This window comes from Corvus moneduloides, chromosome 12, assembly GCF_009650955.1.
Source record: "Corvus moneduloides isolate bCorMon1 chromosome 12, bCorMon1.pri, whole genome shotgun sequence".
In the NCBI taxonomy this organism is placed as follows: domain Eukaryota; kingdom Metazoa; phylum Chordata; class Aves; order Passeriformes; family Corvidae; genus Corvus; species Corvus moneduloides.
In genome coordinates this window covers 7,961,635-7,985,402 of record NC_045487.1, presented here as the reverse complement: position 1 = coordinate 7,985,402, position 23,768 = coordinate 7,961,635, and the positions used below count along the sequence as shown (strand labels likewise).

Here is a 23,768-nt window from a genome sequence, read left to right as displayed (position 1 = left end):
CATCAACTTTACACGCAGAGTATTCCCCATCCATGCAGGCTGTGTGTCTGCACCAGCAAAACCACAATATTCTTCTCCCTCTTGCAGTGACTCTTAAAAAGTTTGTAAAGAGCACATTCAATTAAGGTGCCACTATGTTATGAACTGTATTGGCTTCTGTTTGACCACTGTCAGAGTTGTATAAAACGTTTATTTATTTACTTTTTTAATTAAAGTATCCCAAAAATTTTTGATAGGTAGGCCTTTTCAGCTGCCTGCATCCCTTAGAAGCTGATGCTGGGCATAATTAAGAGCGAGTCGCAGCAAATCCTGTGTTCCTCCCAGGCAATCTGTGGTCTGTCCTCATGACTGCAAGTTTCCTGTTGGATAAATTGTGCTAGCTTGTATTTTCTCCAGTTCTCTGATGCTTTTTTTCTTGCCTGTGTTTTGAGATGTTAGGGTTTTGCCCCTGGGAGTTTCCTGGATGGTGTTTCGGTGCAGACTTTGAAAGGTAGAGAATAAAATTGTAACTGTGCTTTTGATTTAGTTGGGCTGAGGGCCAATGACTAAAACCATTAACTAAGTGTCAAGATGCTAGGAGCATGTAGACCATTTGATGTTGGTGTGCAGTTGCCTTCTCAGCAACCTCTTCTTTTTTTTTTTCCTTCAAATTTGTCAGCTGAAGATGTTTGCCTGCCGAATGATGATACCAGTCTGCCTTCCATCAGTCTTTGGAAATTCACAGCTTGATGGAAAATGAAGTGGGGCATGGGGATCCTTGGCTGAATTATGGTCCAGAAGCTACCTTTGTCCCAGAATTGAGATTTACCCAAATTCTCTTCCCCTGGCCCAGCAGACACCTCCCAAATTACTGTGTCCGGATTTGATTTTGTAACATAGTGCTAAATATGCTAAATGATGTTTCCTTACTAATAAGAGAGAATTGTTTTTCTGCAGCTTTTGTCAGAACAGCGGTTTCACAGGAAAAAAAGATTTGATGGAGCTGTTCATACTGCATTTACCTATGACAACTGAAAGTATTTAGAAGTCATAAAGGGAGTGCTGGGATATCAGCTTTGGGTTGGCACACCTGGTCTCTAAATCTTTGGAAAATTTTTATTTTCATCTTTCATTTACACTACGACCTCTCTTAAGTAGTTAAAACAGGGTGTCCTGTTTTATAACTTATTTTATACCTTAGACACACACATACATACACATAATAAAAAAATGTGTACTATAGTTCCTGACTTCCAAAAGCTTGAGCAGGCATCTCTGAGGAAATGTTACCTCATGGGGCATCAGAACAGGACATTGTACTCTCCAGGCAACTAAAAACTGGTTTAGACTTTGTAGATAGGCACATGATCTTTAGACATTGATTTGGGTTTCAGTTGTAAATAGTATTCATAAAAATACGACAAATTTGTGTGTTTGATATCGTCAGCCTTATGGAATTGAGGCTACCATCAAAGCTTAAGACAGATCACAAATAGAGTATGCAGATTTTACCTGTTCTAATCTGTAAATTGGTACATAAGTAGTCCAAGTTTACAGCTGACCTTCAGTGTGTGACTGGTCTCATACAATGTTCCTGGGATACCTTCATAATGATAATTAGGGTCCAGCAGTGCTGGAGTTGGCAGCACAAGTTCTTAAAATAAAACACTGCAGAGCAGAGTTCATACATTGTGATGTTGTTACTGGCCTAGAATTGCCACACTGAAAGGTTGTAAGTGCTCTCATTTAGGTCTTTAACATTTGTTTTCCTATCCACAATTCCTTTCTTCCAGCTTCAAACCCTGATTCAGGAAACGGACCCCGGTGCTGACTATCGCATCGACCGCGCGCTGAACGAGGCCTGCGAGTCGGTGATACAGACAGCCTGCAAGCACATACGGTCTGGAGACCCCATGTAGGTGCCTCTCAGTTAGAACTGATGGGTTTTTTCCTGTTAGGCATCTGTAAAGGTTGTGTGGCTGACCAGTAGAGACACTAAAACCTATCCAGACTAGTGACTCCAGACCAGTCATAGAGGGTTGAACTGAGCTGTCTCCATTCTTGCTGTACAAGCAGGCCAGTATTTTTATAGGAGGACTGGTTTAGCACTGGTGAAGGATGGAGCTATCACGGACACTTAAACTAAGTTTGTAACATTTGGTGTGCTAATTTCTCTAACTATGTAAATCTCAAGCAATATCACAATGTAACAAGCCTGGAAAGGCCAGATAAGCAAATCCAAAAGGCAGAGACAGGTGTCTCCTTTGTCTTCAGGTGTGATAATATATTCTGCCCTGAGCCAGATTTTCTGTGGAATACTCCTTACGATTTTGTTGTATATCAAACTTGCTGAGATAACTAAAACAATGGAACGTGAGAGAGTACAAATCTGATATACACTTGTTTTAGATGTAACTTTTTTGAAGGAAGAGAAAGATCTTCACTGAGTTTGAACATCTTATCTATGGTTCACTGGAAAGACTGATTTGGCAACACCAGCTGTTACAGGGAAGCTTAGCATGATTTTAACAGTCTGTGGCCTGGCTTTTTCTTCTGTTTGCAGGATTCTGTCTTGTCTGATGGAGCACTTGTACACTGAGAAAATGGTAGAGGACTGTGAGCATAGGCTCCTGGAGCTCCAGTATTTTATATCTCGTGACTGGAAGTGAGTATTGTAAAACAAGATATATCTTTATTTGATGTTACTTGTATTAAGTGTTTGTATGCATTAGCAGTTCCTTGTAAAACAGTATAGCTTGTGATTGTTCAGAAGAGGACCTTCAAGTATGGCAGGTTGGTAGGGTGTTAATGCCTGTTTAGAACACTAAAAGCAAAAGCTGCTTAGAAAAGGTGTGATGCCACTTAAATCAGGTACTCTTGTAGAAGTGATGCAACCTTAAAAAGTGCTCAAGTTTGAGCTCTAAAATTCATTGCATCTAATTAAAGAATTCTGTCTGACCATATTGAAGTTGAAGGTCTCTTTCTCTGCAGGTGGCAGCCAGTTGTGTCTGCTCTAAGTGCTGCAATATGGAACTTAAGGAAACCCAAGTTTATAAGTATAACAAAGTCTCACTGTGTGAGAAGCTTCCTGCCTCCATTTATGCCTTTTTTCAAATTCTCTGGGTGTGATTACAGCCTGTAGAGCAGATATAATACCCTTCAGAGCACTACTTTTCCATCTTTCTCATCCAGAGATGGCAGTGCTTTGTTTTAAATATATACAAAGCCCCTTGTGCCAGTGTTGGTTAGGATGAGGCGAGAATAAATGTGATAAACGTGACCAGTGAGGAAAGAATAAGTGTTTGGCTTGTCTTCTAAAGAAGATTGAGAGGTGAGGAAATAGAGTACATTAAATGGCCTTACTGCAGGAAATTGAATAATTGTTCTTAGTGGCCACAAAGAGTGTAAGGCAAGAAGTCCTGGGCTTCGATTACTGCAAGGAGTGTTCAAATCAAACATTAAGAAAATCTTGACTCATAACAAGTCATGGATTTATGGACAGCATTGCCAGCAGCTGAGAGCTGATGTGCTCTGTGAACCTTCTGCTTTTAAAATATAAGGGGCTTCATGGACCAGGGAGTTTAAGGTTTTTTGGCTGTTCATTTAGTCGTCTCAATAATTATCTCCATAGGCAGACAAGAATACTTAATTTTTCCCCCCTTCTTGTTTGTCTTCATTGCTGTGTCTCCTGCCTGTACTGTTTCCAGCAGGTAATTAGTTGTTTGAGTCAAACTTAAGGGATTGGAAGAAGGAAGACTGAGTATTTGCATTTTCTTGGGAGTAAGGATAATTCTAATTCATAGTGCAGGCTGGGCAAGATTAGCTTATCTTTGTTTAAACACTGTTCCCCAGAACTGGTTTATAAATCTGTTGTACTGACCATGTGCCTCAGACGTATGCACAGAGTAGATAGGGTTTTGTTGATATCTTTATCATTGTCTATATAATTGTGTCCACCGAAATCACTTCATGTTTGTTTCCTATAGTGTTTATAAATATGAAGATTCCATTTTGGAAAGTCAGTAATATCTCACTTAACTTTCATGTAATTAGACATCATCTTAAGAGATCTTCACTTAGATGCCAAGCAGGGGACACTGAGTTTTCAGCTGGCTCAAATCCAGGGCAGACAGAATCAATCCAACTTAGATTTTTATGGAATTGGTGTTTCAGAATGGCAGCAGTACAAAGTATGTGTAAGATATTACACAAGCAAGATGTGGTATGTACCTGCCTTTCTGCTGGTTCAGGACATCAAGGAGATGATTTTTCTCATGTGTCAGCCAAGTGGCTGGCATGCTGCAGAAGAAATGGGAGGTGCTTCAAGAAGTGTTGAAAATTTGATCTGTAATTAAAGGTTTTGGTGTTATTTAGGGAGTTGATTCAAAATTGGAATTTGGAATCCTGTTGGTTCAGTTGGTCAGACACTGCTGCTGATTGGTGTCCTGGTGGTGCCTGAAACCTGAAGTGGATTTTCTGTCCCAAAAGCATTTCGGGATAACTTTTCTGTTTGCAGATTGGACACAGTCCTTTACCGCAAGTGTCAGGGAGATGCCTCCCGCCTCTGCCATACCCATGGCTGGAATGAGACCAGTGAGCTGATGCCTCCAGGGGCTGTTTTCTCCTGCTTGTACAGGCATGCGTATCGCACAGAGGAGCAAGGAAGGAGGGTAAGTGCTGATGGGCAACTTGGTACTTGTTGATCTGTGGTAGAAGGGTTGCTCACACATTTGGAAGTTGAACACTCTATGCTAAAACTGCCAGAACTCAGAAAACCTACTTTAAATCATTTACTGCAGGTGGTAGTTGCACTGCTTGGGGTGCCCAACTCTTCCTCAAGGGTGCCCTGAAGGCCTAGGTAGTTGTTCTGGTAAGGCAAAATAGGCCCAGCAGGAATGGCAGACCCGTGGAGAGACCTGTGTGCTGACACTGACTTACATTTCTGTTCAAATGCAGTCCAAGTTCTCCCTCATGTCTTTCCAAAGAGGAATGTGATTCCTTGCAGATAGCCAGCGTAGCTGCAAAATTGGTTTTATGCAAAAAGGAGTTTCAAGATCAGCTTTCCTTGGCTGCTTCTAATTAAGTTTTGATTTGTGCCCAGCTTCAGATTATATTCCATTTAATTCTTCCTATTGATATAAATGCATCATTCCAGTTCTTTGGAGCTTGCTGTACTGGTAAATGTGCTTATGCTGTCTTTAAAGAAGGCAGTGGGGATCTGACTTGCTGCCCTGCAGTCTGGAGATCCACCATAATCGCATTTGTGGTTGAGAGGTGCTCTTTTCAAGTTTGCTGCCCTCTCGTGCCTTTAGCAAGGCACTCAGATGAAGGCACCTGGGTACTCAGTTCCATTTCTTTTGGCACTGTAGTGTACACAGCCCCTAGGAGTTGATGGGTTTATACAAGGGCTTAGTTTAAAAATTAATTTCCACAGCTTGATTTAAAAGGTCTTTTGTGGCAGAGGTCAAGTATTGATTGAAAGTATGTCTTTTAGGAATAATTTTTTTTAATGCAGTTTCTTAGTCTGCTGAGTTGAGACTTTTTCGTTCCATTTTATATTAGTGCTGACCAAAGAAATCAATAGCCACCCTGCAAATAATCTATCAGAGAGAGAAGAGGTTTTTAAATGTGTTTTTCTTTTGGGAAGTAGGCTAAGGGAGCAGCTGTCATTTTGAGATTAATCTTGGAAGCAAACTTATGGGAGGTTAGACCTGTATTTGTTTCCAGTTCTGTTGACAGAATGCTAGGTAACTTCCAGCGGTTTGGATTTTTAAATGTATGAAGCTTTAAGCTTCAACTGGTGCATTTTAGGTCTGATAAGCACCATACCAGTATCCCTTGGTTTTCTACAGTTTGTTTCTTCCTGTTTTGCAAGTGCTGACTCTGATGTGCTGCAGTGGGGATTGCTGAGAAGAAATTACAGCTGGGCTACATTGCCTTATTCTGGGCTTCTGGTTTGGAATTGAGGGCATGAGCTACTTTGACTTTTCTTCTCCAGAATCAGTCTGTGGCCTTGAGTAAGGGGGGATGGTGCAGCAGATAACCTGGGGACCTGATCTGACATCATATTTCAAAAAGTGAAGTAGAGATTTAAGAATATAAAATTAAACTTAGTGGAACAAGAGGAGCTTCTATCTAAACTAAATGACAGAGCTCCAAGCTCTTTTGAAACCAGGATTTCTTGTTGGGGCCCTGGCAGGCCTGTGCTGAGCAGTGCAGGACTCGTGTGACCTCTGGGATTGATGATGGCGTTTGTGGTCACTCTCAGAACCTTACCTGACAGCATCCTGTTTGCCCTGTGTGGATTTAGGGACCCTGTATGCCAAACACTCCCTGTTCTTCTTGCAGCTATCACGAGAGTGCAGAGCAGAGGTCCAGAGAATCCTCCATCAGCGAGCCATGGATGTGAAGCTGGACCCAGCCCTCCAGGACAAGTGCATGATTGACTTGGGGAAGTGGTGCAGTGAAAAGACAGAGACAGGGCAGGTACTATACACAATGTCACTGGTACTTTGTTTGCAAAACTGGAGGGGTGGGAAGGAGAGAAAGGGGATAAAGGGACATCTCACTGCCTCTTTATAGTGGAGACCATGTTAAAAATTGGTGCAGTTTGAAACACTCTGCACCAGACTCAGAGACAGGAGGTGCAAAGAAGCTTTGCATGTTCAAATGTTAGCGGAATGAGAAGGGAGAAGGGGACAGTTAGCAAAAAGGGCTTTAATGAAGCAACCCTACCTCCCTCAACTTCCTACTTGTAATATTCTAATACAAGCTTGATATTTCCCACATAAACTTTATCCCATTTCCATTTGGCAAGTACTGTCATGCTTCCTATGTTTATGCAGAACTGAACTAACATCTGCAGGTACTTAAAAAGTTTCAACAAATACTATCATGTTAAATTGCTGTGCCCTAGGAGGGCTGTAGCAAAGGGACCATTCTGCAGCAGATGCTGTAGACACCGCTCTCTTTTTGAAGTGCCCATCATAGGTTGGGTAACTAACCTCTCCTTAGGTTATGGAAAGGGAAAATTAAATGTGATATTCCAGAAGTGAAAGCACATCATGCAGCTTTTGAGAACAAGTGGTAACATCCTAGACCAACACTTTCAGTTATTGCTATATGTGTGTGTTCTGGGAGTGCTAGTAGAGGAGTGGGATTAAATGAGATTTAGGACTTTACAAAAAGGAGGGCAGTTTCACATGTGTAACAATGTTTTAAGCCCAAAATTTCAACTTGGGTTGTTGGATCACACACTAAAATGTCTGTTTCTGTAGGAGCTGGAATGCCTTCAGGACCATCTTGATGACTTGGTGTCTGATTGCAGAGACATAGTGGGAAACCTCACTGAGCTGGAGTCTGAGGTGAGTGGTTTTCAGCCTGAGGTAAAGGCAATAGTTAAGCATGTCTAGTTAAGCATGTCATTTTAATAACGATGAAAAAGCCTGAGGTTAGAGAAGCTGTAGAAATGCAGTATTCTGGCATCAAAAAACATCCTTTTTACCCCCATACAGTGGAAGTTTTTCATGGAGATTCTTGAGGAAGAGAAGTGAACAACAGGATTTTAGGCTGTTGATGGCATTTCTCTTGCTTTAAAGATCACTTACAGGAGTGAAACTAAGATTTGCACAGAAACCCAGTTACCTTTAATACAAGTCAAGATATGTGATGGGACTTGAGATTTTGCTTGCAAGTAGTTTTGAGTACTGTATTGCAACTTCCCTATCAGTCCCAAAAATTCTGCAAGCCATAACCACCAGGTACATAGTAGAGATTTCAGTGGTGTTGGCAGTTTTATCTATTTTACAAAGCTTCATATTTAACTGTCGAGCCCCAGACTGTTCCCTGTACCTCTTGAAATTTACACTGTGCCCTAGGGAAAGCTTCCTTCCAGTGGTTAGAAACTTTGATTTGCTCAGAACTATGCTAAATCTTCAACTCCTGCCTAGGTGTAAGGTGATTTCTAATGCTCTATCACCCAGTTTGGAGGAGAATGGCTGAATTATCCAAGCCAGGAGTTTCTGTGGAGACCAGGCTCTTCCCATAAGGCTTGTCTTGCATTTGCCATATTGGCAAGAGTGAACACCGAGATTTCCAGAGCTAAAGGGCAGAGCTGTCTGGATTGCATTTTTCAAAACCCTGTGAACTGGATTGAGTTTGAGTTGTTAGCCCAGGTTTCTCCTGGAGTCCTTTTCTCTTGTGCATTCACTGTGAAAATGAAAAACTGCTTATTTTCTGCAGGACATTCAAATTGAAGCCTTGCTGATGAGAGCATGTGAGCCCATTATCCAGACATTCTGTCATGTGAGTATTCTGTAATAGTGTGAATATCTTTGAGGAAAAAGCTCAGTGGGAAAGGTTAGAGAGTTTTAGTATTAGTTCTTGCTACAGTTCAAAAGTAAAATCAGAGGTAATCAGTTCCAAAAGTCTTTAATTAAAAAATCACCCTGAAATAAAAATTATTAGTTCCAGCTAGTGTTTCTGCTGTTGTCATAGCCCTAGCAGAAAAGCTAGTTTGAAGATTAAATTTGCTCTGTAACTGGCAAAAAACACTCTTTACAGTGAGTTAAATACTAGACTTTTTTCCTTCTCCTTTACATGCAGGCAGCGTTTTTAGCCACTCTACTCTGTGCAGCTGCTCAGCACTGCTGAAATAACTTCACTGGTGTAGGGCTGAGTAGTTAAAGAGCAGTGAAGGCACCTAATTTTAATATGTCATGTAATCACTGAGTCTCTGCAATGTGTTTTCCTGAGTCTGAAGTGTGTGTGTTTCTGAGATGGTTCTTTTCTGAACTGTATAAACATAGTTGTGTACTGAAGTTGTGTGGTGCATCTCTAGGGTGGTCAGCTCACCATGGAGAGTGGGACTGTGAGTTCCATATTTCCTGGTCACAGTGGGCTAAAAGAACATAAAACCCATGACTCGTAAGAGTAGCTAATTTTTATGCCTTTCATGTCTTATTCAGGAGGTTGCAGATAACCAGATTGATTCTGGGGACCTGATGGAGTGTCTAATACAGAACAAACACCAGAAGGAAATGAATGAAAAATGTGCAATTGGTGTTACTCATTTCCAGCTGGTAAGCAACACTTTGCTATCAGTGGAAGGCTGTTCTTTCAGGGTGTTGATAGGAATTAGCTAATTATGAAAATGCTCCTTCTTTGAAATTGATTTTACACTGTATTTAAAGAGCTCTTGTGAATTCAGACAGTTGTATTTGCGTGCCTGGTCATAAATGGTCACTTCCAGAGGTGGTTTCTTTTCAACTCCTCCTTAATCCCTGGCGTATGGTAGACAGGGTCCCAACTTCTTCAGCAGTGCAGCATCCCCTTTGCTTCCATGTTAGTAAGTTTGAACAAAAGTATGTGCTAATTGTATGATTGAACAAGTGTTCTTTTGGCCAGCACTTCACTTTTTTTTTAACTCCACATGACCAAAGCTGTTTTTCTCCCCGTTTCTCTCTTGCAGGTTCAAATGAAAGATTTTAGGTTCTCATACAAGTTTAAAATGGCTTGCAAGGAAGATGTGCTGAAACTGTGCCCCAACATCAAAAAAAAGTATGTAGTGCCTGACCAAACAGCAATCTGATTGTATAAGTATGTAATTAAGTGTCAGGGTATTTCATGATAGGACGGAAAATGCTGGACTTCCTTTAAAGGCCAGTTGGTTTGTATGTGTTCAGTTAGTGATTGTGTTCTGCAGATGGCTTAAGGTAGAGGCCTGCCTCTTAAAATTACTTCTGCCTTACTCCTGGATAGAAGCCTGTCCTCTTTATTTTACTTGCTCTGAAATTAGCTAATTATTACAATTAGTTGATTGCACATCCCAGAATGTTTTATATCCTTGCTAGATTCATTGTCTTCTAAGAGGCAGACTATTGTTGTTCTAGTTGCTGATCTGGGAAGGGAAAATAGCCCACTTGTTTTATCTGGTTTATTCACTGCAGTTCTGAGGGGTTTTTTTTTTAATGTTGTACTGCCGTAGTGTAAGGCAGAATTACACACAAGGTCAGTCGTGTTTGTGGATAGCAAGACTATTAACATTTTATGAGATAAATGCCCTTCTCATAGTTTAAAAGGGTTGCTTGCAATGCTGTGTAGGTATTCACCTTCATCTATTTCTGAGATGAAGCAAAGCTTTTCTAAAGTGCTGACATGACTTTAGAGCAGAGGTCTTGCTGGGCAAAGGGTTTGGTGGGATTTTGAATGTCTTCCTGTCTGCTGATCTAGACTCCACTTTAGGTTTTAATTGTGATACAGTTATTGTACATAGAGCTGTACCCAGAAGTGAGCACACATGCACAAGGACTTCATACTGTGTTTGGATTATTGGAGTCAGTTTCTCTGTTGTGGTAATCCAATACCAACCTTGGCTGGTCTTAGTGAAGATGTATGAGTAAAAAGCTGTTTTCTTTTCTGCAGGGTGGATGTGGTGATCTGTCTGAGCACAACTGTGCGCAATGATACTTTGCAGGATGCCAAGGAGCACAGGGTCTCTCTGAAGTGCCGCAAACAGCTGCGTGTTGAGGAGCTAGAGATGGTAAACATGTCTGAAGCTCTTGTTCTCCCTGCTCTTCTAGTGAGGTCCATCAGTTAAAACTTCCTGGTTTGTCCACCTTCGGGGAAAAAAGGAAGCTCATTTGTAAGATGTATCTAATTTATTTTTTCCGCTTTTCTTACAACACAAGGCTCAGTTGCCCTTCGCAGTGAAAGTACTGATTGTCTTTAACGCCTTAAATATAGTCTCACGAAGGCTAAGGCAAGCTAAATGGTCATTGGAATTTCAGCTAGAAGTGATTATGTTTAGTGTTAGACAGCAACGTGCTACACATTCTGATGTCCTTAACGTCCTCTAGGAAAGAACAAAAGCTTCATTTTACAGACTGAGGAAACAAGCACAGATGAAGCAACTCGACTCCAGCTGCTCCAAGTTGCTCAGTGGATAAATAGGAGTAGTGTTTGTTCTGGTAGGCAAAGCTGCCTCTCGACTTCCTGCTGCAGTGCTTGCAGTAATAAACTCTTAGGGTCTTTGTCCTGTAGATACTGTTTAAGTGTCAAAGCTTCACCTTAAGTAGGTCCATATCAGAAGAGGCAGCACTCTTGCCTTTGTATGGAAGAATTCAGATGCTGGGCATCACCGAAACCAGGAAACTTAATTCACATCCTTGATCACCTACTGTTAATATGTCCTTTAGCTTTCACATGGAAAGATTTTAGTTGTCTTGGACAGTTGTGATGATGCCCTTTTAGGAGAAGCAGTAGAAACAACTTGCTAGCTCTATAATTTGATTTAAAACCTTTCTTCAGTCTAAAAAGCTGACTGATCGCTGCAGGGAATTCCAAAGTTGGTTTCCTACTAACACCATTTTTCACACCCAAGACCCTTACACTCAAAGAAACTGAATGGCTCTTGTGAGGGTTGCTTACTTTTTGTGAGTAGAGGTCTCCAGTTAAGAGACTAAAAAAGTAAAATAGTCTTGAGTCCTACTTTAAGGCTCATATTGTAATTTTTCCTGCAGACTGAGGATATCAGACTTGAACCAGAACTTTATGAGGCTTGTAAAAGTGACATCAAGAATTACTGCCAGAACGTGCCCTATGGCAATGCTCAGGTAATGGAATTTGTTAATAATTTACAATTTAATTTGTACTTTCATTTCAGAAAACTTTTGAAGAACACTTTTGCCCCTGTAAGTGCAGCTCGAGGTTTTCATTTTGATATCACTCAAATATTTTGGTAGTACTTCGGAATGTTAATTTCTTTCTTTTCCACTGGTACACAAGCATTAAAACTGGGGGAATGCAATGCTGTGAGCACTTCATTCTTCAGTTAATGCTAGTTTTAAGCTATTTGCAGCTGGTTACTGCAAATGTTGCTAAAGATTTCTTAGGATGACATTTGCGTTTTTGGAATAAGTCCAAGAGACCCTCTTCATCTCATTAAATCTTTGTGAGAAGATGAACTTAAAGCAAGTTCTAGAAATAAGCTTTGGTAATGACTTTAATAAAATCTAGGCATTGGGATTTTAACTGTCCAAATGAGATGAAGGTGGTCATTAGGGGAACACATGGCTGTGTATGACAGAATCATATCAACAGTGTGTCCATTATGCCTGCAAAATGTGTTGTAGATTATTGAATGCCTGAAAGAAATCAAGAAGCAATTGAGTACACGGTGCCACCAGAAGGTGTTTAAGCTGCAGGAGACAGAGATGATGGACCCAGAACTGGACTATACACTCATGAGAGTCTGCAAGCAGATGATCAAGGTAATGGTAGTGTGCTCATTTAAAAGGGTGAGGTTGGGATATAAGAGCTCTATCAGCTATGAGCTTCCTGTAAAGGCTTGTTACAACACTGCTGTGCTCTTTCAGAAGTATGATTGCTTTTTTGCAAAGTAATCAGTTTCTTAACTCTGAATCAGGCTGAGGTTTCTTCAGGGCTCTTCTCTTTCAACTTCCTGATCAAAGCCTGTGTGCTAATAAATTTGTCTTCCCAACTGCCAGCAGAATTGAGGAGGGAATCTTTGCTGAGGCTTCTAATACAGTTCTCATCCAGTCAGTTTGGATTTGGATTGGCTTTTAGCAAGGGTGAAGAAGTTACGATTACAGAGAAGAGTAAAATCTTCAGCTCACTGCTGACCTGGTGCACACAGACTTTTATCAAACTGATAGAGCAAGCAAAATCATGCAAAACTTAAAATTAGAAATGAAGGCTGGAAGTGGTACCACGTAGAAAAGTAGAAAGCAGCAGTGAATGTTCATATAAGACACTCTTTCACAGTAGCCAGAATTGCAAGCCCTGAAACACTGGTACGTGTGGTCCGTATACAGTGCACTGACTCCGTATTTTAGCTGATGAAGAACATCTTGAAAGTTATTTGCTCTTCAGTGCAGACACATGCTTTTAAAAAGAAACCTGAGCTCATCAAAATAGTGAGGATTTGAAGATGCAACAGCCTTATGTTACACCCACAGAATTAGTTTCTAACAAAAGGAATTAGTACCTTGGTCTGAATTTTGGGTGAGCTGGTTCACTTTTGACTATCTGATTCAAGGGGGGAATGGGCTAATTACTGTCAGTGAACTCCTCTCTGCTTTCTCCTTATATGTGGTCTTAGTTTGCACTGAGTGGTACTAATGAAGTCTTCACTGTTGCTTTGTCCAAGCAGTGTTTACGCAGAACAGCAGTATGTGTATGGACTTAAAAGATTGCTTTTTTACTTTCTAAAATAAATGGGAACAAAAGTAGTTGAATATGAAACCTAATTTGGTGGGTATTTCTTTCCAAGTGTGCTTTTCTTAAGAATAGAAAATAAAGGCAATTTGCTTTTGATAAAGCCAGTCAGGACTGTACAGCTCAGTGCTCAGTCCGTAAGCAGAGACATTAATGCCCATGGTCAATTCAGAGAGCAGCACTGAAATGTTGGGGCTAGGCAGTGTGGCTGTATACCTCTCTGTTGGGCAGGTGATTATTCCCTTCCATGAAGGAAGCTGCTTGTTGGTTTTGGTTTTTGTTTTTTCTAGTGCTTTTAGTGATGAAACTTGTTGGGTTTTGGGGATATTTTTTTTGTAGCGCTTTTGTCCAGAGGCGGATTCGAAAAACATGTTGCAGTGTTTGAAACAAAATAAGAACAGTGAAGTGATGGATCCTAAATGCAAGCAGATGATTACCAAGCGCCAGATTACACAGAACACAGGTATCTTCTGAAAAAAACCCAGAACTTGCTTGCCCGAGGCGTTCAGCATGGCAGGAAAAGTATCAGTTTTGTTTTATTCTCCTTTGTGGTTTTATGTGTACACGCTGACCTTAGTCAGTGGGTCAGCATGTGTTGTTGAATCCTCTTATTCCTGAAGCTCTTATCTCACAATTTGAAATTCTATTATGAAAAAATACTATTTTTCCCCAAAGTTATGTTCCTTTATGGTATAATGCCATCCAGGAAATTTCTATCCCATCTCTTTTTGGAATGTTATGCTCTGTAATCTGAAGAGATGTGTGCTCTAACGAAGTTCTGTCATCTCTCCTGGTTAGATTACCGCTTAAACCCCGTGCTCAGGAAGGCGTGCAAAGCAGACATACCAAAATTCTGCCAAAATATCCTGAATAGGGCCAAGGATGATACAGAGTTGGAAGGACAAGTCATCTCATGCCTGAAGTTGAAATATGCAGACCAGGTGAGTAGAGCTGGTGCCTGCAAATGAGAAAATGTGCAGGATCGTGCTGATTAACAGTCATTGAAAAATCAAACTCGGTCTTGTGGTGTGTGCAATGTATGTAACAGGCTATACATAAAGGAGGTTTTTATGTTCCTATACAAGTATTACAGAATACTGGTTAATGTACAAGGTGGTTGATTACCGAAGGTCATTGAGTGAGTTAATGACTTTCTCCTGCAAATAGCGTCTCTCTCCAGACTGCGAGGACCAAATTCGAGTGATAATCCAAGAATCAGCCCTTGATTATCGGCTGGATCCCCAGCTTCAGATGCACTGTTCCGACGAGGTAGGAGAGTAACTCTATAGCTACTTTTGCAGGATGAAAGCTCCCTTTGTGTAGCGGATTTTTGTTTCTCAAAACACGAACTTTCCTAATAACTAAAACAAAAAAATCCCTTTGAGCTGCTTCTAGCTAGTCAGATTCTCTGCTTGTGACTTTTGCCCAGTGTGTAGGAATTGAATTTTCCTGTGCAGTGCTAATATGAAGTTAATTTTTTCATCTGGGATCTCATCAGTACTTATGACTATGGAAAAACGCTTTTTTCCTGTTGTCAAAAAAAAAGTCAGTTCTCTGGTCTTGCCAGCCTTAACTGGAATACAGTCAGGCTTTTTGAGTTTTCACTTTTGGTAACAGAGTTGGTCATGCTTCCAGTGTTACTTACTTCATGCTTTCGCATTCTTTCCATGCTGTTTCCTTCCCTGCCCTCCTCCTCACTACAGTGATATTGACTTCTTGCTGCTGGGTTTCAAAGGGTTATGCATATTGCATGAGCCAGGCTGCATTTGGCTTTGGGGATTTTAGGGGGGAAGCAATCTCATCATGTATTCTTTAGCTGTGCCCTGTGATGAGCTAACATATTGAGATATAAATGTGCTAAAAGGCAGAATGTTAAAACACCTCTTTCAAAATAGATTTCCAGCTTGTGTGCAGAAGAAGCAGCAGCTCAGGAGCAGACTGGGCAGGTGGAAGAATGTCTGAAAGTGAATCTGCTGAAAATAAAAACTGAGATGTGCAAGAAGGTAAAGAAAATAAATTGGATGTGCTCTAAAAAGCTCCTATCCCTGCAGAAGTCTTTGATTTTTCCAGATCACAGCCTAGGTCATGTTCTAGCTAGTATGCGGCCAGAGCGCTGAAATTTCCCTATACGTCTTGGTTCTGGCCTGCAGGGATTCAATTCACTTTCAATTTGCCAGTGAAAATTGTGCTGGGAGTTTCTCTTTTGCAATTCCAGACTTGAATCCTTTCTTGATTATGGTTTCTTAAGGTTCTGTTACTAATCTGTTTCTTCATGTTATCTCCATTGTAGGCTTTCCTAGTCCCAGGCTGTGTGATCGAGGACTGTATGAATTGTGCCGTGGCTAGATTTCAGTTCTAACTGAAGTAGTCCTGGCATATTGATGTCATCTTTTAGATTAATATGAGTATTTTAAGGAACACTACAAACCAATTAATTAAGCCTAAACCAGCATTCATAGCCTTATCCAAGGACAGTGATGGATTTTCTCACGATCCTGGATTTAAAAAGATGATACACCTTTCAGAGTCATTGATCAGCATGAGTTTTATTCTGTCCCCTTTTTCTGAGATGTACTTGAAATTTTCTCCTCCACAGGAAGTGCTCAACATGCTGAAGGAAAGCAAAGCAGATATATTTGTTGACCCGGTACTCCACACAGCCTGTGCCCTAGACATCAAACACCACTGTGCTGCCATTCCGCCAGGGAGAGGACGCCGTAAGTGCTCGTGCTGTACTTGTGTAACCTCTCAGTCCTGAGATATTTAACCTGCATTTTCTTACCAGCATAATCTTACGTACAAGATATTTCCACCAGTCATTTGTGGGCAGCAGGATGGAACAGCAGCAGAAGTGTTAGATGAATGGATGTCAAGAAGTCTTTCCTTGTGTCGAAGGCAGGACCTAGTCCTCAATCCTGATATAATATCCTTGTAGCCTTATCTGCAGATTTAATGAGTGTATTTTATGTGCCATCATTCTTATGATTGCTGACAATAGTGTGTGATAGCAGATCCATAGACCTTCTGTAAAATCCCTCCTCAGTTAAATTCCATTGAAAATGAGCTTTTAATACACATGAACTCATTTTTCAGTGAGGTTTATCTCCCACCTTGTATCAGCTTCACACAAAATCCAGCTCCCACATTTACATGAGACAATGTTCTATCAGACCGTATCAAAAGCTGTCCTAGAACTAAATTCCTTTTCTTACAGCAACAAGTTAGTTTGGATTCACAAGATTCATTCTAAGCTAATTTCCTTGGTTCTTCTTTCTTTGTCAGTCTTTGGCCATGTTTGGCTTCTTCATTTCAGTATTTAAATTTAAATTGAAGTATTTTGGAGGGTTTTTTTCTTCTCTGCTTAAAAATATGAGTCTTTTCTTTTCCAGCATTGCAGAGGGTAAGTAATCATGACTGCACTGTCTAAGTTCTCATAGCAGCTAAAGGCTATGAGACTTCATCAGCTGTTCTAAGTCGTCCAAGACTGAGTTCAGCAAGTTCAGACCACTTGAAACATAATATATTTAAGTGTTTCCTAGCCCTTTCTTTTCCTGCTTGCGGTCAAGCTCTTGCACTTTGTTACTGTTAATAGGTTAGCTACTTGGATGGGATGTGGGGCTGTTCAAGAAAAACTAGTGGGAGAAAAAAGTTCTGAATTTTCCCATCTTATGAAGTTTATCTGGCATTAAAAATAACAGACAAGTATTTTCCTGATCGTTATGTTTCATGCTGGTTATTGAATGCATTTCTGAAATTCTGGATATCCTTTATTTGTTCCCGCTTTGTCATAATTCTTTTGATGTGTGTTCTGATGTGGTTGCACTGCAGGTCTGCAGGAATTTGCAGCTTAGAGGGCTCTGCCTGTGAGTGCTTGAATTGACAACTGTGCATTAAAAGTCTGGAGCTGGTTTAACTAAGTCTGTGGCCTGTTGGCTACAAGCTAAATAACTCTTCACTGCAAAGCAGAATATATCTAATTAGGGATTAGTCAAGTATGGTAGCATGGAAATAAAATACAAAATTTTATGTTGATGTCTCATATGAGCATTTAACGAGCTTATGAGTTAGTTGGCCAAACCCCTCTGTAGGCACCAGAACGCTGTGATCCCATTTCCTTTTCACAGGTCTGTGTGAAAACTCAGGAAGTTAAGCCTTTCAAAATATATTGTTGATCAAAAACTCCTAACAAGCCTAAGGAGATAAGATTGTGCTTTTCTGAACTGAATTTGATCTTAGCTCTCTCTAAAGGCTGGTGGCATGGAGTTCAGAGTATACAGCTCGTTGAAGGTACAGATTTAAAAGACTTCATAAAATCTCATGTAAACCACGTGAATTATATATTGGATACATACTGTAGTTTCTTTTTGGAAGTCAAAATTCTTTGCATCTCCAAATGCAATACTGATCATGAATCTTGGTGAAATTGCTAGCCTCAGGCATAGTCTGCCAGGTCTGTTTAGAAAGCCTTGTAACCATCAGCCTACATGAGAATGGAAGAGCCCCTCTCTGCACCATGTTATCGACACCACTGTTGCTATTTTGTAACACCATCTTCTACACATTACAGAAATGTCATGCTTAATGGAAGCTCTAGAAGATAAGCGTGTGAGGTTGCAGCCTGAATGCAAGAAACGCCTTAATGATCGTATAGAAATGTGGAGCTATGCTGCAAAGGTGAATATGTAAACAATTTCCATTTTTTATGCCTTAGATCTCTCTGTTGCAAGGTATTTATGAAAAACTTCAACTGTAATGAAATTCTTGTCTCTGAATGAAGTTTAGTATTTTGAGTTTGGTCCAGAAAAACTGAAATCAGGTCTTCTTGGAACTTATATCTTACTCTCACTGTGTCTGGGATGCATCCCTAACAATGCAGAATTAAACTATCTTTTGTGCACACAGGGCTTAGTCTCCTGTAGAGAAGTTGTGGGGCAATGAAATAGGGGCAGGAAAACTTCCTGTTAAAAGGTGCCTCCTGAACAGCAATTCCTTCAGGTGAATTATTGCAGGCCTGCTTTTTTCTGGTTCAGGCCAACTCTGATGATGACAGGAGGCAATAGCAGTACCTGAGACTAAAGCTGGTAAATTTCACAGCTGAGGGTTGCATAGAAAGCACAGCTTGGCTCATTTATTCCCTTTTCACCTCCAGGTTGCCCCAGCAGAAGGATTTTCTGACCTTGCCATGCAAGTTATGACCTCTCCGTCCAAGAATTACATCCTGTCTGTGATTACAGTTGGCATCTGTGTACTCTTCCTCATCGGCTTGATGTGTGGACGCATCACCAAGCGGGTGACAAGAGAGCTCAAGGACAGGTAGAGCCTGGATTGCCTGCTGAAGAAATGCCTGCCCAGTGCCCAGTTTTGTACAGCCCTCCACTGTATAGTCTACCCACCCCCTCTTGTGAGAGGAGAATAAAAAAAAAAAAAAAAAAAAAAAATTAGAACAGCAGCAGGTGTTGGCTCAGTTTTCCCATCCTGGATCTCATCCGTGGCATCTTCATCCTATGAAAGTTTGTGTGCAACATTGACAGCCCAGCCAGCAGCTTTTTGTTACCCCTTTGTTAGCAGACTCTCGTTTACCTGCCTGTAGACAAGTCTCTGTTGTACTGTTGGAACTGCCTTCACTCTCCAAATCAGACTGATATGACCTGCAGCTCAAGCAGTTTTTAAGTAAATTTTTAAAGACAGACATATGCTGCATATCGACTATATGATTTAGGTAATGGTTCATACTGAAATCTAGTCATCCTCTGTGGCTGGGTGAAGTTGAGGCAGGAAATTAAAGGGTAAATTGCATCTTACACCACAGTTGGCCTTGTTTTGGACATCTTGCTCGTCTGTGTAAAGCATCTTCAGAGCATAGTCTTGGACAACCTAAGGACACCAAGCACTGGTGTCATCTCCTAGTGAATATCCTGCTTTTGTGACTGTGGATTTTTTTGGCTGAAAAGATGTCCTCCCTTTCTTCCTCTTGCTGCTTGCAAGATAGAATAAAATACTGACCAGGATTGAATACTCATATGAGCTGTACAACTTGTATTTCAGTAGATTAAAGACACGATGTAGACACGAGGTGTGTAGAGCCTGTCAGTAGTGAACAGTGTCAGTGGGCAGGAAGTGCTCTGAGCAGTTACTCGGTCAACTTTTTTATTAGCCATGATGCAGTAAAATTCTAACACTCCTTTTATTTTACCTTGCTGCTGCTAAGCTGTTGCCCTCCCCAATTAACTGTGTGTAGATGGTATTGATGCACTGGCAGTGCAGTGCTCTGTCAGTGATGCAGAAAGCACCAGAACACTCAACATGCTCTCTCTCCATATAACGGTTACTTGTGGGTTAGCGTTTGTAACCACGCTCTGGGTCTTAATGGTTTGAATGGTAGCACTGAAGAGTGCTTTTCATTTCCACAACTGCAGTTGATGGTGATAACACCTGGCAGTTTCCTGGGATGTAGAACACAGGTGCCGGTCCAGAATGCCAAGCAGAAGTGGATGGAAGAATGATAGTGTGGTATGAAAAGCAGAAACATCTGGATCTTTAAGGGAAGTAGCTTTTGCATAGTTACCATCAACATGGCATTTATGCTATGTATAGTTATACTTCCAGAACTGGATACTTGCACCCAAGAGCCCAAAGAAGGTGTTTTGGAAAAGCTGCACCAGTAGTTGTGGCCTCTTCTTACTATCACCTGTGTTCCTCAACTACAAGGAGGTGTGGAGCTCATAAGACACGTGCTTTAACTGAAACATGGAGTGTGTTGATGAAATCCAGGAGAGGCTGCATGAGAGTCGATGTGTACAGGAGGATATGTTTTATTCACATTTTAGATGTGCTCTCCTATGTGTGCTGTGGTAAAAACCATGTGCCTGAAACTGTGCAACTTAGGCTGATGCTTGAACTGTAACTTTATTTTCCCACTTAGCACACTACTAGGTAAGACCTGGTGTTTCCATTTCTCCCCATTGTTTTCTAGAAGAACAGTGGAGGTGGTTTTGAGACACTCCAGAGTGTGGACCAGCTGATTCTGGTGATGCTGTGTATACAGAATGACATATACAAAATACTGTGAGCTTTTGCTATGACATTTTTGCTGAAGCTTTTTGCAAACACACCTTCATCCCGCTCTGAGGATGGTGGCAAACTAATATGGGTTTAGACTTGCTATGCTAGTGAGTCTCACAAACACTTCTGGTTTTGTAGCAAAGTACTGTGAACACAAGCAAGCAGCAGTGAAAGCCTGAGTGATGAAGTTTCAATGGAGAGTTAGTGTATGGTAGGATTGCAGTTAAGTGGTGAGGTAGAACTGAATTTAAGCCTGAATTCCTTTTCTTGCCCCACTTACCTGGTGTTAAGGGAGCTTGACTTGGCCGTCTGTCAGCATGAAGTGGAGCAGAAGAGAAACAGTTAATCAAGTGTCTTGAGGTAGCACAGGTGTGTAACTCCACAAATATTAGTTTGGCAATTAGAAGTGTGTGTTGTATCACTTGACTGAGTGTTGAAATGACTGCTGTCGAAATGGATGTGCTCACAGAGCTGCCAGCAAGGGAAGTGGGATCTTGGTAAAGCCTTGCTTGCTGGCATGAGTCCTGCTTCTCCAAAATGTCTGTCAGGCATAATTAAATTGCCATTGGAGGGCTTTTTTTAAACTGTTGTGACTTTTTGAGAAGGCATTTTGTAACCTGATTAGCTTGGAAAGCCTAATTAGATGGTTTATTGTCTAGAAATAGCATCTTCCACTAAATTCCAAAAGACATTGCGGTGAAAATTGTAGGTTTGTAGCCATAGTTCTGAATGTAAACCCTGTTCAGCTCTGAAGGTGACTTTCTTTACTTTCAGATTTAAGGCTTTCTGGGTTTTTTTTCCTTTTTAATTTGGAGAAGGTTATGGTAAGGGTGCCCGGAGCCTGGCATTAGGAGTCCGTGCTCTATGGTGGTGTTAGTCTGTGGTTGGTGGTGTTCTGCCTATGTCAGGCTCACCTGGGAGTTCAGTTTCAGTGTGAGTGTGCTGGGATGGTGTTACAGGTGTGTGGCTCGAGGCCCTTGGAAAAAAATGTAGGATACTAAATAAACCTTTTGTCACAGTAGACACCAGACCCTCCTTTTAAAGGATGGATGCTGGCAAGGGGTCCAAGCCATTTTATCATTGAGCATGTTATCTTTTCACGTTTTAAAAGGAGGTCTCCTACCACTGGTGATGACCAAATCTACTTTTTTCTCAACTAAAAATCTACCAGTCACAGTCTTGACGCATTCTCCTCCTTTTCATGCATACCTAAAAATCTAGAGGTTTCACAAGCACAGAAACCCACAGGAGTACTGTTCCAAAAATAACTGGTTTTGCTGTTGCCAGCACATCATCTTGCCTGCAGGTAACCATTTTCCACTGCAGAGAAAGAAAGAATGAATCAGAGTCACAGAACAGTTTTGAGTTGGAAGGGACCTTAAAGCTCATCTCATTCCAACCCCTGCCTTGGGCAGGGACACCTTCCACACTAGACCAGGGTACTCAGAGTCCCATCCAGTCTGGTCTTGAACACTTCAGGGATGGGGAGTCCACAACCTCTCTGAGCCACCTGTGCCAGTGTCTCACCACCCTTGTATGAAGGTGTGAGAAATGGTTTTAAGAAACACTGCTGTTGCCTTGAATTCAAGAAAGCCTTTTTAACTTCTCTGTTGTAATAGAGAGTGTTAGCAATAGCTGCAGTCAGCCAAGAGAAGCTGTGGAAGCCTGTGGTGTGTGGAAGAACCTGTGGTAGTGTTTCTTCTTCATAACCCTTACCTCTCACTGGAGAAGTCTGCCTTCCACTGAATGCAGTTTAGGAGATGGTTGTTGGTTGGGTTTTTTTTTTCTCCCGATCATCACAAAACCTTCTCTTGGAGAGCCAGATGCTCTCAGAGCGAGACTTGATGCTGATGCTTAGGGCATGGATGGAAGAGCTGAATGTTTGGGATCTGGCAAGGTGTGCAGCTCTCCATTTGCTTCCTGCTGCTGTGAGGGTTAACAAGTTAGGCTTCCTAAATGACGGCATGTGCACGTGTCAGGAACTGTGCATGATGTGCACCTCTATACTTCACTCCTGCTAGCCTGTTACAGTTCATTCTCTTTCACAGTAATAAGCTTATTTATTGTTTACCTAGTGAGTCTAGCCAAGTCCTTTTGTGAGTTTCAGTGTGGGATTCTCCTGCCTCACTTTTGTCATTAGGCTGCTGGAGTAATTCAGATATGAGTGGGAACAAAATTCCTGGCACTTGAAGTACCGCCCAGCGCACCGAGTTAAGTATCGGTGTGTTTGTGTCATTGCAAATGGCTGGAAAGACCCTAGTGAAGGTTGAATAATTCTGTAGCAAAATTTAGCATTTCCTCCAGAATCTGACCCTGTGATTGATCAGTGTTGCTCTGAAAGAATCCACAGTAAGTGCATTGTATGGAAAATAATGATGGTGACCGTCTCAAGTACGGAAACTAACTGCAGGTAGGTACGGAGATAAGAAATGTAACAAGCCAGAAGGATCCCTGGAATCCCATAATGTTGTAGAGAAATTGTGATGAAGTTGGATGGCGATTTCTGTTTAAACACAACGTTATTACTTAGTGAAAGAAGATTGTAGGTTTTTTTACTTTATCAGTTTTGTTTGGAAAAAAAGTTTTGAGGTGTGTATGAGTGCACAAGTGTGGTATGAAACCAGACAATTTCATCTAGCACTTCTGTCCCTATTTAAAGTACAGCTCTGTGGACTCAAAACAGCTGTAGTGTGGGTTTGTGTAAGAGCACGTTCCTAATTCTGGGGTTCAGATCCTCCAGGCAGCTCCCAGGTACTGATCTTTGCGTAGTCTCCCTGTTTGGGAGCCAGACCTGCCATTTTGCTTCCACCAGTGAGTCATGGTTAGAGGGGACCCAAATCACACACATGTGCCAGAGAGAATTCCGCTGGCATCGCTGTTTGTCCTGTGCTGGTGGAATTCTGCATCTGCTCTCTTGAGTTCCTGAATGCTGCCTGGGATAGGAAGGAATAACAACGTTGCTCTTCACTAGCCAGAGGCCAGATTTTCTCCTTCCACAACACCCAAATTTGATTCCATAGCTGACCAAGCACAAAGATCCCTTCCAGGGTGAATCGCTGCACCCTGAGATCCACCCCCTGCTGCCCCTCTATTGACTGAATTAGAAGTGCTCGTGTAGCTCTTGCCTTGGGAAATACTGAACTAGGAGAAAAGGGAAAGGTGTGACTGCTGCGCGTAGAAGCAGAGGATCGGAAGCTGTGAGTAAGGCGTGTGTTGGACTGGGCACGAGCCGGGTGTTGGGGGAAAGGGGCTCCCCAGCCCCCCTCAGTGTACAAAGCAGACCCAGCAGATTCCTATGGTACAGCAGATACAGTTTGAACGTAGTCTCCTTTTTTTATTATAATTATTTTTCAATGTGACATTAACGAGACTTCTTTTTTGTAAATTGTTTCCCCTTTCTGTGTATAAATCCTGGCCACTCCTTGTTTCAGTTGTTTTTTTGGTTTCTTTTTTCTGTTTTTTTTTTTTTTTTTTACATGTCCATGCTGTGT

General features: G+C 41.4%; 1 protein-coding gene across 1 annotated transcript in view; it reads left to right on the top strand.

Moving 5' to 3' along the window:
- GLG1 (golgi glycoprotein 1) overlaps nucleotides 1–19,269 on the top strand; it is an 85,998-nt gene extending 66,729 nt beyond the window's left edge. The window contains exons 9-26 of the mRNA XM_032121767.1: nucleotides 1,773–1,894; nucleotides 2,543–2,644; nucleotides 4,496–4,649; nucleotides 6,328–6,465; nucleotides 7,257–7,343; nucleotides 8,221–8,283; nucleotides 8,946–9,059; nucleotides 9,449–9,537; nucleotides 10,402–10,519; nucleotides 11,499–11,591; nucleotides 12,111–12,248; nucleotides 13,555–13,678; nucleotides 14,014–14,156; nucleotides 14,383–14,484; nucleotides 15,111–15,218; nucleotides 15,812–15,932; nucleotides 17,783–17,889; nucleotides 18,365–19,269. Of these exons, the coding sequence (XP_031977658.1) occupies nucleotides 1,773–1,894; nucleotides 2,543–2,644; nucleotides 4,496–4,649; nucleotides 6,328–6,465; nucleotides 7,257–7,343; nucleotides 8,221–8,283; nucleotides 8,946–9,059; nucleotides 9,449–9,537; nucleotides 10,402–10,519; nucleotides 11,499–11,591; nucleotides 12,111–12,248; nucleotides 13,555–13,678; nucleotides 14,014–14,156; nucleotides 14,383–14,484; nucleotides 15,111–15,218; nucleotides 15,812–15,932; nucleotides 17,783–17,889; nucleotides 18,365–18,532 (2,091 nt within the window). The 3' untranslated portion in view covers nucleotides 18,533–19,269. The remainder of the gene's footprint in view (nucleotides 1–1,772; nucleotides 1,895–2,542; nucleotides 2,645–4,495; nucleotides 4,650–6,327; nucleotides 6,466–7,256; nucleotides 7,344–8,220; nucleotides 8,284–8,945; nucleotides 9,060–9,448; nucleotides 9,538–10,401; nucleotides 10,520–11,498; nucleotides 11,592–12,110; nucleotides 12,249–13,554; nucleotides 13,679–14,013; nucleotides 14,157–14,382; nucleotides 14,485–15,110; nucleotides 15,219–15,811; nucleotides 15,933–17,782; nucleotides 17,890–18,364) is intronic.
- The last annotated feature ends 4,499 nt before the right edge of the window (nucleotides 19,270–23,768 follow it).